We start from the raw sequence: 15342 nt of genomic DNA on the forward strand, positions 1-15342 counted from the left end.
AGCTCGCGAGGACACCGTTGCCTCGTAAGAATGGATTTTTCTGTGTATCAAATAATGAGTAACAGAAGAATAGGCAAATGAAGAACTGCACAAAAACCTATAACCGGTATGGCTTTTTTTTATTAAAACAAGTGGTCGCCACTCCAACCACCTGGCCAAAAGCAGTAGGCTAAATGTTGTTATGGTATTAAAAAAAATGAAGTAGTAAAATAAAACGATAGCATATGATAAAAATACAGGTGATTTTACTTAAAATATAAAAGTGTGGATTTAAAGTTTTGTTGTCTTGTGTTCGGTCAACACGGGAGCTTCCAGTGCCACCACCAATGTAATCCAGGCTTTAGACGATCCGGTTAATTTTCACTGTTGCCATAGTTCTGCGAATATTTTTGTCGACCTGTTAACCTCTGTCAACATGTTAGCCCACTTGTAAGCTTGGCATCCTGTGCGGTTGCTTACGACGCTCTGACATGCCCCCATTCCTCCCTCCCAATCCGTCGGAGGTGTCTCTCTTTCGTCCCAACGGTAGGATAGAAAGGGAGAAGTTCGCCAATAAGTGGGTCTACATGAGCGTCTGCGAGTGGGCGTGTTTCCGCGAACAGTCTGTGGGCTCTCCACTTGCGTGCGTAGTGGAGAATACGAGCGCACTAGCTTGTGAAGCGCGACAGATCAGCTCGTACGCGCAGCCTGTCTACGGTTAAAAGTGATCCAAACCCGGCTGCAGAGTGGAGAGGCCCTCGCAAAACTTTTTGGACAGTACCACCATGGATGCCTTTCGTGCAGTGGCGTTTTACGCGCTCTTCGTGTTCCTTTGGAATGTACCGTGTTTCCAGTCCGCTGCTCTCATCTCCTCCAGCGCACCGAGAAGGAACAGGGGGACCAGGATCCCATATGACGGACCAAGGTCACCCAAATTCCTCAAAGAAATCTTTGCATCATCTCCTAGTCTCAGCCGTCACCGGGATGAGTTCAAAGACGCGGTCGTTCCCCACGACTACATGATCTCCATATACAGGACATATTCTGCAGCCGAGAAACTGGGCATAAACGCTAGTTTTTTCCGGTCTTCAAAGTCTGCCAATACCATAACAAGTTTTGTGGACAGAGGAAAAGGTTTGTGTTACTTCATAATATTCCCAGCCGTGCACGACCATAACAACCTGCATCGCATTCATGCTTGTACTATCAATTTATCAATTTAACGCGCTTAGAAACTTAGATAGTAAGCGCTAGAATTATTTTAAAAGTTAAATAGTATTTACATTTAACTCGCAAGAAGGCCACATTGTTATCGACATCGACGTGAACTGTCTCAACATAAGAGGTGTACTATTTTCCATTCCTAGCGTTATTAAAAAACAGACTTGTATATTAGGTAGATTGGAGTTGTGTTACTTGAGGCACTTGAGTCCAATGAAAGGCCAAGCAGTATTCATGGCTGAACCGCAGTTTCATTCCGTCTTAATATCACTCAACTGGTCTTTTCTTAAAACATACACGTTGTGGAAAATGCTAAATGCCTATGCATTACTGAAAAGACTTTCATGAACGGCCCGAGCATATCCGATTTGCCACATGTTCAAAAGCGAGGTTGTTAGTTTAGCACTGAGCGGTAATACTGTAATAAAACACTAATTGAGACGTTTTCTAAATGAAGGCAATAAATTATTCGTACCATCCTCTCGTGTAAGAAGTCCAACCTGTTCGCACCAGGCATACTGCCTGACGTGCACCGCATGACCTAGGGGACTGTATGCGATCAAGTAGCTTCAAAGTACACGAGAAACATGTTAAATACTTGTAAGGGTAAAATTGCAACCTTTATCAATGTTATGGAATTTATACACATGCAACATCTACCTCTAATCGGACATCCTCTCGTAAAGTGTTTATAAAAGGTTGTAAAAGGTTGAAGAAATATCTGGTTGAAAAAAAAAACTCTGATCAAAAGCACACAAATGAAAATCTTTCAGGGGTTGCTTCCTCGACGACTTTGTAGTGATAGTATATGCAAACTAAAAAGGAAAAAACACTAACTGAAGTCAGACAAAAAGAGGGCCTTGAAGGCTAATTGGAGTATGTTTAGAAGGGGCGCAGGGAGCCTATCAGTGAATGTCACCAGGCGTTCTTTTCTCTCGGTTAATAAAAGCTTTTGCTTTAAATGGAGGATTGTAAACTGATTTGATGAAAAAGCTTCACTTTCCCCTCTGATTTTGATTTGATGTGTCACCGGTTCTGACCTTCCACTGGACCCTCTGAGGGTTGCTTAGCATCAAACCGCTGATTGGAGTATTTGAACTCGGTGATCTAATTGAGTGTTCATGTCATAACATATCAAACACTGTCTATTCTCCCATAATGAACTAGTCCAGCCAATGGCACATCACCAAAATGACGAGGGGAAAAAAATTAAAGAGAACTTCCGTCCCCATGAAGTGGTTAGCGTTTAGTGCTTACCTCCCTGTGTGAACGCCACTTTAATTGTGGGAAATATTTTTTTTCTTTTTTTCCTTCCTTGTTTTCTGTTGAACAAACTCGAATTTCTTCTAAAGGTTTGCAGGTGTTCCCTGTCTGTTCACACCACATTTAGACGAATATACAGAATGAATTCATGTTCAAAACACTGTCTTTGAATATTTGAACTCTCAATTATTGTGTCCTATATGTCAGGTCGTGATGGATATTTCGGTACACCAGCGCCACTGAACCACAGCAAATGATTATTAGACTGGAAGGCATTTGTCTGAGATAAGCGTGCTCGCACTGCAATACAAGATGTCATTTAAAGTGTTTTCTGTACAAGTGGTATATAATTATGATACTATTCTAATCTCGGTGAAACAGGAAATTGTTGACTCGGAATAGATCGGGATTCCCAAGATTTTGGGTCGTTATGGACGCAAGATCAGACAAGAACAAACTGAATGTATGAAAATTACTTTTGGCACTTGAAGTAACTCATTAAAACGCAGATGGTGCTTGCTGGCCCCGGTAGCCGCACCACGAGAAGTCTCTCTCTCCCTCTCCCTCTCTCTCCCTCTCTCTCGTTCTCTCTCTCTCTCAGACACACACACCACATTTATCAACATAAATATAATATTGCAAATTATCTTGAGAGTAATACCAGAATTTAATAATTGAGCATTGCTTTATGGGAGAGCAACACACTATTTGGTCGATGTCCATATAAAAAGTGTTTAATCGTTACACTATAATGAGCATTTCCCCCGTGTTTTGATCACTATCATTATTGTGCAAATATAATTTCCTTTGAAATAAACGCCTGTAACGTGTGGACGTGATCACAATAAGTTATATGCCGTGTAATCAGTCGGAGCACTTTTGAACCGGGAATGTTGTCGTTGGCAAGGAGAATGAAATATAAGCGGGGAAGTATTTTAATGGGGAAGGAGGGAATTCAGAACTGTTAATTATTTGGTGACCTTGTATTCGATTTGTTTGAGGTCTTATAAAAAAACGCTAATGCATACCATACGCGCGAAGCAACTGAAACAAACACAAGGTTTCAATCTACTTTTACTATTTAACTGTGCCGGGTTCACGCACGGGAAAATACAGGCGATGAGATACAAATGTCTTTTGTGAGTGATCTCTAAATCGCTTATGTATTAAAATCTGAGGAGCCGCACGGCACGATAAGAATGCACAACTAACCCAAAGACTGATTGTGTATGATTACGACTTCACAATTGTTTAATCGTGATTTACTTTCTTTATATTTGATTGGATTTTGACATGACTGATTGATCTTTGGGTGTTTTCCAGCTCTTAATTTACAGAGCCTATTGTATGACATTTATATCTGAGACATTTTGACATTCAGCTTGTTAGCTATTCGCCCACAATTTTCGAGGTCTCGAATTCACTTATTATAAAGTTACAAGGGCTCAGAGAATTGGGAATTGAAGTGCTGCGCCAGTAAATGCAACAAACTGCAGAGTGCATGTGCACTCGTTTGATTTCAGACTGTTCTTATATGCTTTCGCAGCGAAATGATGCAAGTTGGCCTCTAAATTCCGAAAGGGAGAATAATGCATTAATTGTGTATTGTTCAGCCGAGTGTACAGTGTGTCTCCTTTAGCCTGCAGGCTCTGGCAGCATCCGCACCGCTTGTAGGCTGCAACGGAAGGCCTCTTATTCCTCCGTTGTGGAAATATTTTGGAGAGCGACTGTTGTTTCGATTCGTGGATCCAGAACCATAAAATGCGTACATGCATAAGGCCCAGGAAAGCAACCTCTGCGACGTTGGAAGTTAGCCTCGCGTTGAGTTTGAATAACAGGGCATAGCGAATGCATGCAGAAGCGAATGCCGTCTGCGCTGTAGACGCATGTGAAAATGATCCCCCCTTGTAAAATGTTATAGATACCAATGGTTTTGAGATTTCATGTTAAAAGAGGAGAAAACTTAATTCTTATCAGAGAATGTCTGTTCAATACACCGGCAGCCAATTAGTCCACTTGGTAAAATACAAAGGATTTTGGGTTAACATTATATTATAGTGTCATTCGATTTGCTTACTTTAATTATGGAGATATTGGAGGAAGGCCTGTGTATGTAGAGGTATGCAAGTATAACTTAACCCATGTCTTTCTACTACAAATATTAAATGAATCATGATATGACTCACACATCGTTGACAGTCTTTTTTATGTTTTACTTGAAACCAAAAAGTACACGAATACATTGGGAGGGGGACATAACAAACTCGCCTACAAATCTTCGACCTCTACAGTTAAATTGACTTTTGGTCTGTCGCCCACTTTTTAGTGCACAAAATACCACGCTTTTGGCGTTTCGGTCATTCATATATTGTTACATTGCTGGTGGATACTAGTGTTACCACTCTAACACACACCCCCCACCACTAACACTACCACTAATATTATTGTTATTATTATTATTATTATTATTAATAATAATAATTATTATTAATTATAATAATAACAACAACAACAACAATAATAACAATAATTTCTGTAAAAGTTGGTAATTATGCCGAGTAATGCTATCTCGCCTGGTTTCCCCCTCTTTTTAATTTGCCGAGGTGTCACTCTGAGTTTGGCTCAGTGCGAGCTGTAGAGTGGGCACAGAAAAACAAGAAATAAGGCCAGCTATCTGGCCTCTTTGTGAGAATGTGAGCCCTCCCCCCTCTCCCCTCCCTATCCTGAGCACTGTACGCCCTAAGTGAATCTGACTGCAATTATTTCTTTTTATCTTGCAGACGATCTCTTGCACTCTCCTTTGCGAAGACAAAAGTATCTGTTTGATGTCTCAACCCTTTCAGACAAAGAGGAGCTGGTCGGAGCTGAATTAAGGATATTTAGAAAAGCTCCCGGGGATTTCCAGGCGTCCCAACCAGGTCTCTACGGTATTCACTTACTCCCTTGTCGATCAGAGAGGCTACTGGATTCCAGAACCATTGATCTTCAGGAATCCAGAAAACCCGGCTGGGAGGTTTTGGACGTTTGGGGAATGTTTAAAAATCGACATCACCCGAGCCAGGAAAACCAGCTTTGTGTTCAGCTCAGGGGCACCATTGGTAAATCAGAAACGGAAATCGACTTGAAACAGTTGGGATTTGACAGGAATGGTCGCTCCCAACAAGAGAAGGCTATATTGGTGGTTTACACGAGGTCGCGGAAGAGGGAGAACTTGTTCAATGAAATGAAAGAGAAGATTAAGTCCAGGGGCTCGCGGTGGTCAGAGGAGGAGAGCGGCCTGCAGTTCAAAGCCCGGCGCAGGCGGAGGACCGCGCTGAGCAACCGTCACGGGAAGAGGCACGGGAAAAAGTCCAAATCGAGATGCAGCAAAAAGGCGTTGCACGTCAACTTCAAGGAGCTTGGGTGGGACGACTGGATCATCGCCCCTCTGGATTACGAAGCCTACCACTGCGAGGGCTTGTGCGACTTCCCTTTGCGATCGCACCTTGAGCCAACTAACCACGCCATCATACAAACTCTCATGAACTCTATGGATCCCAACAGCACACCCCCGAGCTGTTGCGTTCCCACCAAACTGAGTCCAATCAGTATACTGTACATTGACTCTGGTAATAACGTGGTGTACAAACAATATGAGGATATGGTGGTTGAACAGTGCGGATGCAGGTAGCGTCTCGAGTATCCCCCTGAAATGAAGGCATCGTACTTAAAAAAGCAACAACCAGCCACAACAGCGTAAAATAAACATTACACCCGAGTCTGTCCAGTGCAAAGAGAGAAAAGCGCAAATGCTACTGTCTGTAAACTCCCGTTTTCCGCCACACGAAAGTGGACCTCTCTCATCCAAAAGGGATCCTTTCATAGAACACATTTCTTGCAGTATACGCACGCCTATTTATTCTGTCGATTTAAGCTCTGTCAAATACCACACGATAACCATGACACTTTGTATATCACAATGAAAATCATAATTTCCTCAGCCGACCTTATTTAGTTCAGGAGTCAAATTGTGTGAATATCCCTTCGCCCCTGGACACGTTATCAGACATAGACATCTCTGAAAGAAAAATCAAGAAGTTTGCATCAGGATATCTGGATCACCTCCAAGTTACCAAGCCGCATTTCCTCATCTTGAAGGATAGCGAAGGATGAAAAGCCAAGTTGCGCTCGTCATCTGGACAGATTCCCGTGAGGAGTTGTTTCCCCTTTCCACTGTGTGAATTCAGATGAACCAGGTGTGAAGCACCTGTTCAAAAACAAGGCCGTATAGCGGAGGGGGCATGGCACAGTAACCTGTTGCGTCCCGCTGCTAATGGTCCTCAACGCGCTGACAGCTGGGAGTAGCGGAACGTTGGTCACCGATGTCCTCTCAAATGCTTAGGCACACTGTCAAACGCGTGATCAGGAGGACTTTAGCTTTTTACGAAGTGGTGAATGTAATCTACCAAACACATAACTAGGATCGAGGAAAAGACAGACAGCCATGTGAGCAGACGTTTCCAGGAGTTTTCTCCTCCTTGCATCTGGCACTCGGACGCGCAGCCTGTTGGAAAGATCTCCAGAGGCCTTGCGACTGTATGCGGTACAAAGGACTGCATAGAGTGCAAAAATATAATGGATTATAACACTCGGGTTGAAACAAAAAAAAATATGAAGTGCCTGGACGTTTGAATTATAGTCATGGAGCCTATTGAAGAGCTTCGACGAAAAAGACCACCAGACCACGTAGCTAATTCCATGGGTATGCATCAACAACCACATCCTCGTTGACACGAACGAGAGAATATCTAATGTCTGCATATTTACAAAATGCACTTCCATAACAACTGACTGCCCCAAATCCAAGTAGTCAGGAGAATATTTCTTTCCATGACAAATCGACGGACGAGCAAGAGACTCGCAAACGAGATGATATTTAAATGCACATTAGCTTTGAATGCACTGCTGTTCATTATGTTGAGCTGTAAATATTTGTATAGTTAAAACCTCTACAAGTGCAACGAATGGAGAAATGACCAACCACATTTCTTTGTAAATATACATACATTATAAATGCACTCAAATCGTTATAATTTCTATTCTATAATTATTTTATTATTTGTGATGTACAGAGTTTCATGATAATCGTGTATTTCTTACTTTGATAAGATTAATTTAAACTGTATTCAATATTTGCTGAGGGTGGAAATACCATTATCAATGTCTACCTCAAATTTACATAGGTTCTGAAATCTGAGGTGCATTCAGCTAGTGTTGAGTTCTTTTTCAATTCTATATAAATATATATTAATGGATAATTATCCACACTTACTGTACTAATAAAATGAAAATATATATATTCCCTGTGTATTTCCGATGACTTAATTCCCCCTCAAATCTAGAAACATACAGTGAGATTGAAGAATATCGGCTTTCTTCTGTTTCAGATAAGAACCACATCCACACTTCAGGAAACACGAGATTCTCAAATGAAATGGTCACAATAATTAACATTTTATTTGATGTTGTCTGAACTTGTAATGTTTTGTGTTAACATTGACTCATTAAACCATACCGAAAAAGGGTCCCTGGAGAACAGTTTTACGACATACAAAATCACTTATTCTTCTCTTTAAATCCATCAAAATTGTTCACATTTAAAGTTGCTCTTTCATCATTATTTTTTCAAAATTATAGCAGTCTAAATCATACTGAAAAAAAACCCAATACTATGACATATCCAGATTAATAACTTCCTAAAAGGATTGTTGAGTTCAGACATTTTATTTCTGTAGCTTCATCTAACTGTTTCACCCTAGCTGTTTCAGCAGCTTCGAACTTTGTTTTCAGTCAGATTAAGCAAAGAGTTTATGTAATGCAACACTTTAGCCAAACAGCTTGCACTAGTGGGGATGTAACACATTTTTACATTCTCATTTTTTTTGGTTTGCCTTCACAACCCTCCATTATATCAAGTTCTACATCTTATGTCACTGCCATATGAAAGCTGCAGCGATGCCACTGAGCGTAGCCTGCACCGTGTGTTTGGTCCTTGGCTAAGACCTAACCCTTAACATGTGGGGATCATGCTAACAGAGGGAAGTACAGGGGCTTTCAGTCTCATATGGACCAGGTTGTATGATCAACAGGCTATTTCCCAATGAATTAGCCATTCATGGGTCAAGTTTACTTAACACTGTAATGTTTCCCAATCTCTGGATGAAAAGATTTGAAAAGGAGGGATTGCTTCCATATAGGCTATCAACCTTGGCCTGGAAGCAATTAGGAAATTGCTTTGAAATGTTATATGTTGTCCAGACTCCGGTACAGTATCATGTCGCTCTGCACATGTTTGCTGAGGCAAAAAGAGGATGCTAAGTGCACTTTTTTAGCTGCCCCTGCAAACCACCAACAATCACCCCCTCGCCCCCCCCCCCCCCTCCACCCCCACTCCAATGGTATGACCATATAGCCCCATGAGCATTGGGACTTTGTCACTATAGCCGAGCAGGGGTGCAACATGCACAAGGAATCCCTAACACATTTTTTTAAAATCCCAGTTTGTGTTTAGTAAGGGAAAATTATCCCCATAGCTTTTTCCTGTCCTGGTGCACATAGAAGCACACAATTGACTCACTGAGTAGAGAGCTCTGTCCTTTTTTCAGACATGTCTTTTTTTTTTTTTTTGTCCCGGCAGTGTATTTTGTTCGCTCCCCCATCTTTTGATTTAGATTTCACTGGCCTGATTAGTTGCTGGATTGGAAATCGGAATGCTTGAGACGGAGGAATGTTGACTGGGGGGGAAGCGGGAATGCTGAGTTTCCCATTCTCTGTCCGGGATCCAGTGGGGCGCCGAGAGAGCCTCTCATCCCCGTCATTAGAGTGGTGTCTCTCACTGGCAAAAAGAATGCTGTTTATTTGATATTGTTCTCGAATGTATTAGTCAAGAGAAACTTGCATGGGGAATGCTGGCCGAGGGACAGACACTTTTCCTGAGTAATTTGGAGAATGTTTTACATAAATACTTCTGACACATCACATCTGGGGCCGGCGGTCGCTTGCCCAAGTCCCCGCTTTTCGAACTTATGCAGGGGAAAAACTGTTGATTCATCCGATCTGTCTTACCCTCTGTCTTCTGTCTTACTCTCTGCTTTCATCATTTGGAAGGCGCTTTTTTTCTTTTTTTTTTGTGTCTTTTTCAAGAGAAGTGAAGCGTCTGGGAGGCTCTCCAAAATCTGAAAACACAAGTTGGCTCAAACAGAGACAGAAATGTTTCTCATTCATAAATCAGAAGTTATCAGTGATGGCCTCATCAAGTGCAGTGAACACTCAAATTAGACATCTTTTTCAAACTCTTCTGGGAAGGAATTGAGTTGCGAATGTCGCTGATTTAGATGCAGTACTGAAAAATCATTTTAAGGGAATATAGGTTATGATGCAGTCATTTATGTTATTAAGTACCCCAAAGTTGCTTGGCAACATGAGCGAATGAATGTTGGGCGTGTGTGTGTGTGTGTGTGTGTGTGTGTGTGTGTGTGTGTGTGTGTGTGTGTGTCTGTGTCTGTGTCTGTGTGTCTGTGTTTGCATGTCTATGGTGTAGGTCACTGTGTATTTCTGCAAAGTTATATACAATCATATGTAGTTTGTGTGCCTATGTATATGTGAAGTGTATATTTGTAGGGGGTCTTGCGTTCATCCTATACATGCCTGTCTATCTGTGTGCAAACTAATCTCAATATGTTGTTGGTGTGTGACAGCTTAACAGTGTATTGTTTGTTTATACGTGTGTGTGTGTGTGTGTGTGTGTGTGTGTGTCTGTGTGTGTGTGTGTGTGTGTGTGTGTGTGTGTGTCTGTGTGTGTGTGTGTGTCTGTGTGTATTGTGTTCATGCAAATGTACATATGGAGGATGTGCTTGTCTGTACGTGTATGTGTGTGAAAATGTGTGTGTGTGTGTGTGTGTGTGTGTGTCTGTATGTGTGTGTTGGGGGACAGAAGGACAGCAGCTCACACAGATGGGCTGATGGGACGTGTTTAGGAGTGGCAGATGCCTGGACTGACCTCGTGTGCTGCTCTGTATTGAGCCACCGGACAGCACACAAAGACAGGGGGTGGACCCAAACATTAAATACACTTGCTTGTGCCTTGAAGCCAGAGGTCATGCTTCTCTCTCTCTCTCTCTCTCTCTCTCTCTCTCTCTCTCGCTCTCTCGCTGTCTGTTTCTCTCTTTCTGAGTCTTGTCTCATTTGTTTCCTTTGAAAGAAAAGGGCACAGAGCAAGGAGACTGCTTCACTCACTCATCAGAGAGAGGGAGAGAGTGAAGGAGAGAGATAGAGAGAGGGAGAGAGTGAAGGAGAGAGATAGAGAGAGGGAGAAACAGAGTTGTGGGGATTTTGCGGATCAAATGTGTGAACTTTCCTCTCCTGAATAATGCCTCAGGTCTCCAGCAGCCTGTTACTGGGCGAGACGGGCGAGCCGGGTCATAAATAGGAGAGAGGGAGAGAGAGAGGAAGAGGGAGAGAGAGAGAGGAGCTTGCACTTGGCAGCTGCTCACAGCGGCAAGAGAGAGGGAGTGAAAAAGAGAGGGAGAGAGAGAGAGAGAGAGAAACAGGATGGGGCACCAGTAGCAGAACAAAAGGCTGGGATGTCCCCTCTAATGGGGCATCTGTTGATCTCTTATCCTCTTCAGAGTGGACGGGGGGCAGTCAGGAGTCTCTCACAACTACCGCGCTCCCCTTCCACCTTCCCTGAGCTCAGTGTCCACAACGTTGTGTGGTGGAGTGCTGACTCATGCTTCACCCCTTTTACCTCTGAAGAGGGAGAGGACCTCTCTGCGGAGGGCTTGAATGTCCTCCTGGTTTGTTGCCCCCTGTAAAGCATTAAAGAGATATCTTGGTTTGTTAAAGAGATATCTTGTCAAGCCGAAACCTGAAAGGACATCTTCACCTGCACAATCTCTCACCTAAGCGAACCTGCTAATGGCAATAGACTGTACTGTGTTTTTTTTTTTATTCCATTATCAGTTCACACAGACCCTTCTCAAGCAAGCTTCTTTTTTTTTTGCAGTATTTTCCATGTGAGAGAGGAAAATGGGCTATTCTTAGTAAGAAAACAGCTCGCTTTTTTTTTCTTCTTAAGTTGATTGATCTGTGTCTGCTGACCAGGCCTCTTTTGTTGTTTATTTTATGGAGAGGTACCCAGTGGAGTGACCCATCTTCCACCTCTTGACGTCTCTTTGGTCAGGTGTTTGTCCTCCCCCTCTCCTCAACTCTGCTGATGCCAGATAGCCTCTTGTTTGAACACTTCATTGACAACCGGAGCTCTCCCAGCAACCCCTGAGGTTGTTAGCTCCGCTCCTGGCTTGATGAGCCTCCCTTTTGTGTGTGTGAGCGTGTGTGAGTGTGTGTGTGTGTGTGTGTGTGTGTGTGTGTGTCCGAGGACCACGTGTGCCTGTGTGAGTGTTACTTATCTGGGACTGTGTGTTTCTTCATTTAAGCTGAAAGCAGGGTAAATATGCTCAGTGGTTCAGACAATGCTGATGTTTGTTGGCCAGGGTTAGGACGTGACCTCCCTGTCAATTCACCGCTTGTGGCATCTGTATATCGTACATACCAGAGACCTGGCCTATGTATTAGAATTTTAAAAGTAGTATTTTAAAAGTAGTAGTATTTAGGAAGCATCTTTTTGCACAACCTTATGTTTTCTCGCAGTTTCACATCTTCCCTCACAGTTGACGCTCAGAGTTTTTAGAGTTTACAACAGAGACGAGACATTTGTTTTCCTGTCCTTTGACCAGATGTAACATTACAACTTCCTGTTCTTTTCTTCCCCTCTTGCTGTCTTTCAGATCACTGTAGCCTATGAAAACACTCCCCCCTCTCACAAAACCTTTGTGGTGTTCAGTGGTTGATTCAGGATGTTTATAAGATGCCTTGAGTCTGACAGGGTCTTGCACAGTGACAGGGAGACACTGAGAAAAACAAACAGAGACCCAGAGCTGGGCGGGAAGGAGTGAGACAGTCCCCATCAGAGCGAGGGCCAGAGCCGACAGCAGAGAGGTGGAGGCAGGGCTGGGACAGGGGTAAGGGTGGGGGTGGGGGTCGGGTCGATGGAACATGATGGACACCGGCTCTGGTCTGGTCTGCTCTGCTCCGCAAAGGCGCAGCTTTCACTTAAAAGTGGTGCCTGGGGTGTCTCAAAAGGTCACAGCCCCCACGATCGTTGGGAGCCTACATTAATCATGAGGCGGAGTGGCGGCTTACCTGTCTAGCGTTTCAGGCCTGGCGGAATACAGTTAACCTTCAATTACGCTTGATTACGAGGTGTGGAAGATGCACTGCACGGGCCAAACCCCCAGAAAAGATCAGACATCAATAATGCAATTTCAGATCGGATGAGCGAGGCTTATCATCACATAGGGGTTGGGGAGGGGTGAGGGGGAAAGAAGGGAGAGGAGGGAGGGTGTGTGTGTGTGTGTGTGTGTGTGTGTGTGTGTGTGTGTCTGTGTGTGTGTGTGTGTGTGTTGAGGGGGGTGTTGGAGTGTGAAGCAGATTGTGTGTTCCTGAGGTCAGTGTTGGTCACACTCAGTTCAGTCAGGTCTTTCTTTTCTCTCCCTCTCTCTTTCCTGTGACCCCTGTGTCACACCCCTTGTGCTTCTCTGTCTGTGTTGGTCACGTGCAAACACAAGTGTCCTGAATATACCGGATATATATATAGCAATATAATTGACCAGATCTACAAAAATGTGTCCATGAAACACCTTGGATAATATCCATATAATTGGCATTATTGGTAATCATCATACACTCACAATGACTTTTCTTGTTCTTTTCCATGAGGTGACGATAGACACTGGAAACCAAAGTGCCAACACACACACACACACACACACACACACACACAAAAACACACACACACACACACACACACACACACACTAGCTATTCGGGAGAGAGATGTGCAGAAAGAGGACTCAGGAGGCCCTCATGCTGTTGCCTGTCCCCTCCCTCCCACCAGTAATTACCCCATTACGCGTTGGTGGCGGATGGAGCTGTTACAGATGTTTTATGATTGAGGGGGGGGGTGGGGGTTGGGGGGGGGGCTCCTTTTCATTATGTGTCCCTGATGAGGGACAGATTTATGGTGTAACTCGTCAATTCTATTCAAGAGAGCAATTCCACACATACTCACTCATGCACGCACACTCTCTCTCACACACACACACACACACACACACACACACACACTCACCCTTTGACACACACAAAACAGCAAACAGATGAGATGTTTCCGGATGTGTAACACTGTTGTAGGCTTCTGTCTGGCCAACAGTTAGTCTTACCAGTGTTTTGTATACATTCTGCTAGCACACGTGTCTGCATTTTACATAAAAGTGGACCATAATATTTTACACTAACCTGCAAAATTAGCAAAAAAAAAGTAGCATTGCTACAGCATTTACATTCACTGTGCAGCGATTCAATGATTGTGGCAGGTTAGGTGCAAGAAGTTCAGTCATTAAGACATTGTGTGAGACACTGGTGCAACTCTAGTTACGGGGCAAATTAAACAGTCACAGAGTTTTGCAAACTTTAACAAGGATTACAGCCTCATCACTCTTTTTTACATCTTGCTCCTTCCCTGGCCAACTTATCCCTCCAGGGACTAAATCTGCAGAGGAGGTGGGGGTGGGGGGGGGGGGGGGGGGGGGGGGGGGCGTCTCTCTGATTCTGTCACCCAGACTTGCTGAGAGATAGCAGGCTGACAGAGGAATAAAATATGAGCCCGCCGGCAATATCCTCCCCTTCACCCCCGAGGATCCCTTCAAATTTGGCGGTCGACATGAAGGGCCACGTTGGGGACTGATGGGTTTCTTTTTGCTTTTTTTGCACAAAGTCACCTCCCTCAGTCAGCAGCATGCTTTGAAGTAGCGGGGCTGCCTCTCTGCGGCTTCCCCTCGCTGGGGTGTTTTGGTGTGGTTCCCTTGAGTCTGAAAGTGAATCGAGTAGAAAGTTCAGTGGAGGGCTTGTGGTGCCAAGGAAAATATTTGTCTTCAAGTTGTTGAGGACCATAAAGCATGACATCATCACCTCGTCTCTTCCTCTTTCTTCTCGTTTTTTTGCTTTCCTCTTTCCTTCTCTTTCGCCTCCTCCTCCGTCGTCTTTCTTTCCTCTTCTTCTTCTTCTTCTTCTTCTTTTTCTTCTTCTTCCTCCTCTTCACCTTCCATGACAGTACGTGGAAAGTTTGTTAAATATGCTTAACATATCCCAGGAGTCATTAGTCTGCCCACACTGGGCACAACTGAAACCGGAGACTCATCCATGGATTGGCAGTGATGGTTTTCTTTTTAAAGGGCGAATGGGTTTAGAGTTGTCAGGTACAAGTCTTTAAACAAACAAGGTCAGCGGAGGAACAGCTGACATTAATCATTTACTTCGGCGACACAATGAGGCCTGGTGAGACTAGATAGCCCTGAGTGCTCCAAGTCCTTGTGTGATCTAAACACACGCTCATCGTGTTACAGATTAAGACAAAAAAGAGAGTGACATTCTCTGACGCACCATGTCAGATCAATCAAAAAGAAAATGCACAATTAATAGACTTTGCAAATGCCATGGCCATTTGAGCCGAATGCCACCATGTTGGCACATTTGGACCGGCAGTGTTATTTTTAGCCGGCTAATCCATTAGCGCCGTCATGATCACAGGTTAACTAAGCTGAGGTGTTGGGGACGGGCGGGGGGGTGGGGTATTGCCAGGGATTTGATCTCCTGGTGGATGTGTTGATCGATCAATTATGGATGCTCCCAGGGTTCGCCGTTTTTCCATAAATGATTCCCCCGACGCAGCCTGAGTCATTTCAAAAACGAGGACGGAATTCTCCATCGACGGGAATGTTTATG

General features: G+C 43.8%; 1 protein-coding gene across 1 annotated transcript; it reads left to right on the top strand.

The window, feature by feature from the left end:
• Nucleotides 1-569: 569 nt before the first annotated feature.
• gdf6a (growth differentiation factor 6a) lies at nt 570-7801 on the top strand. Its single transcript, XM_012837470.3, has 2 exons — nt 570-1113; nt 5244-7801. Exons 1-2 carry the CDS (start codon nt 765-767, stop codon nt 6131-6133), a joined length of 1239 nt encoding a protein of 412 aa, XP_012692924.1. The 5' UTR covers nt 570-764; the 3' UTR covers nt 6134-7801.
• Nucleotides 7802-15342: the final 7541 nt, after the last annotated feature.

This window comes from Clupea harengus, chromosome 11, assembly GCF_900700415.2.
Source record: "Clupea harengus chromosome 11, Ch_v2.0.2, whole genome shotgun sequence".
NCBI lineage: Eukaryota > Metazoa > Chordata > Actinopteri > Clupeiformes > Clupeidae > Clupea > Clupea harengus.

Excerpts from the sequence above, each read along its gene's own strand:
- gdf6a (XM_012837470.3), top strand. The coding sequence starts at position 765 with ATGGATGCCTTTCGTGCAGTGGCGTTTTACGCGCTCTTCGTGTTCCTT. Across the intron at positions 1,114-5,243 it reads TTTTGTGGACAGAGGAAAAG|ACGATCTCTTGCACTCTCCT; the intron begins GTTTGTGTTACT and ends TTTATCTTGCAG.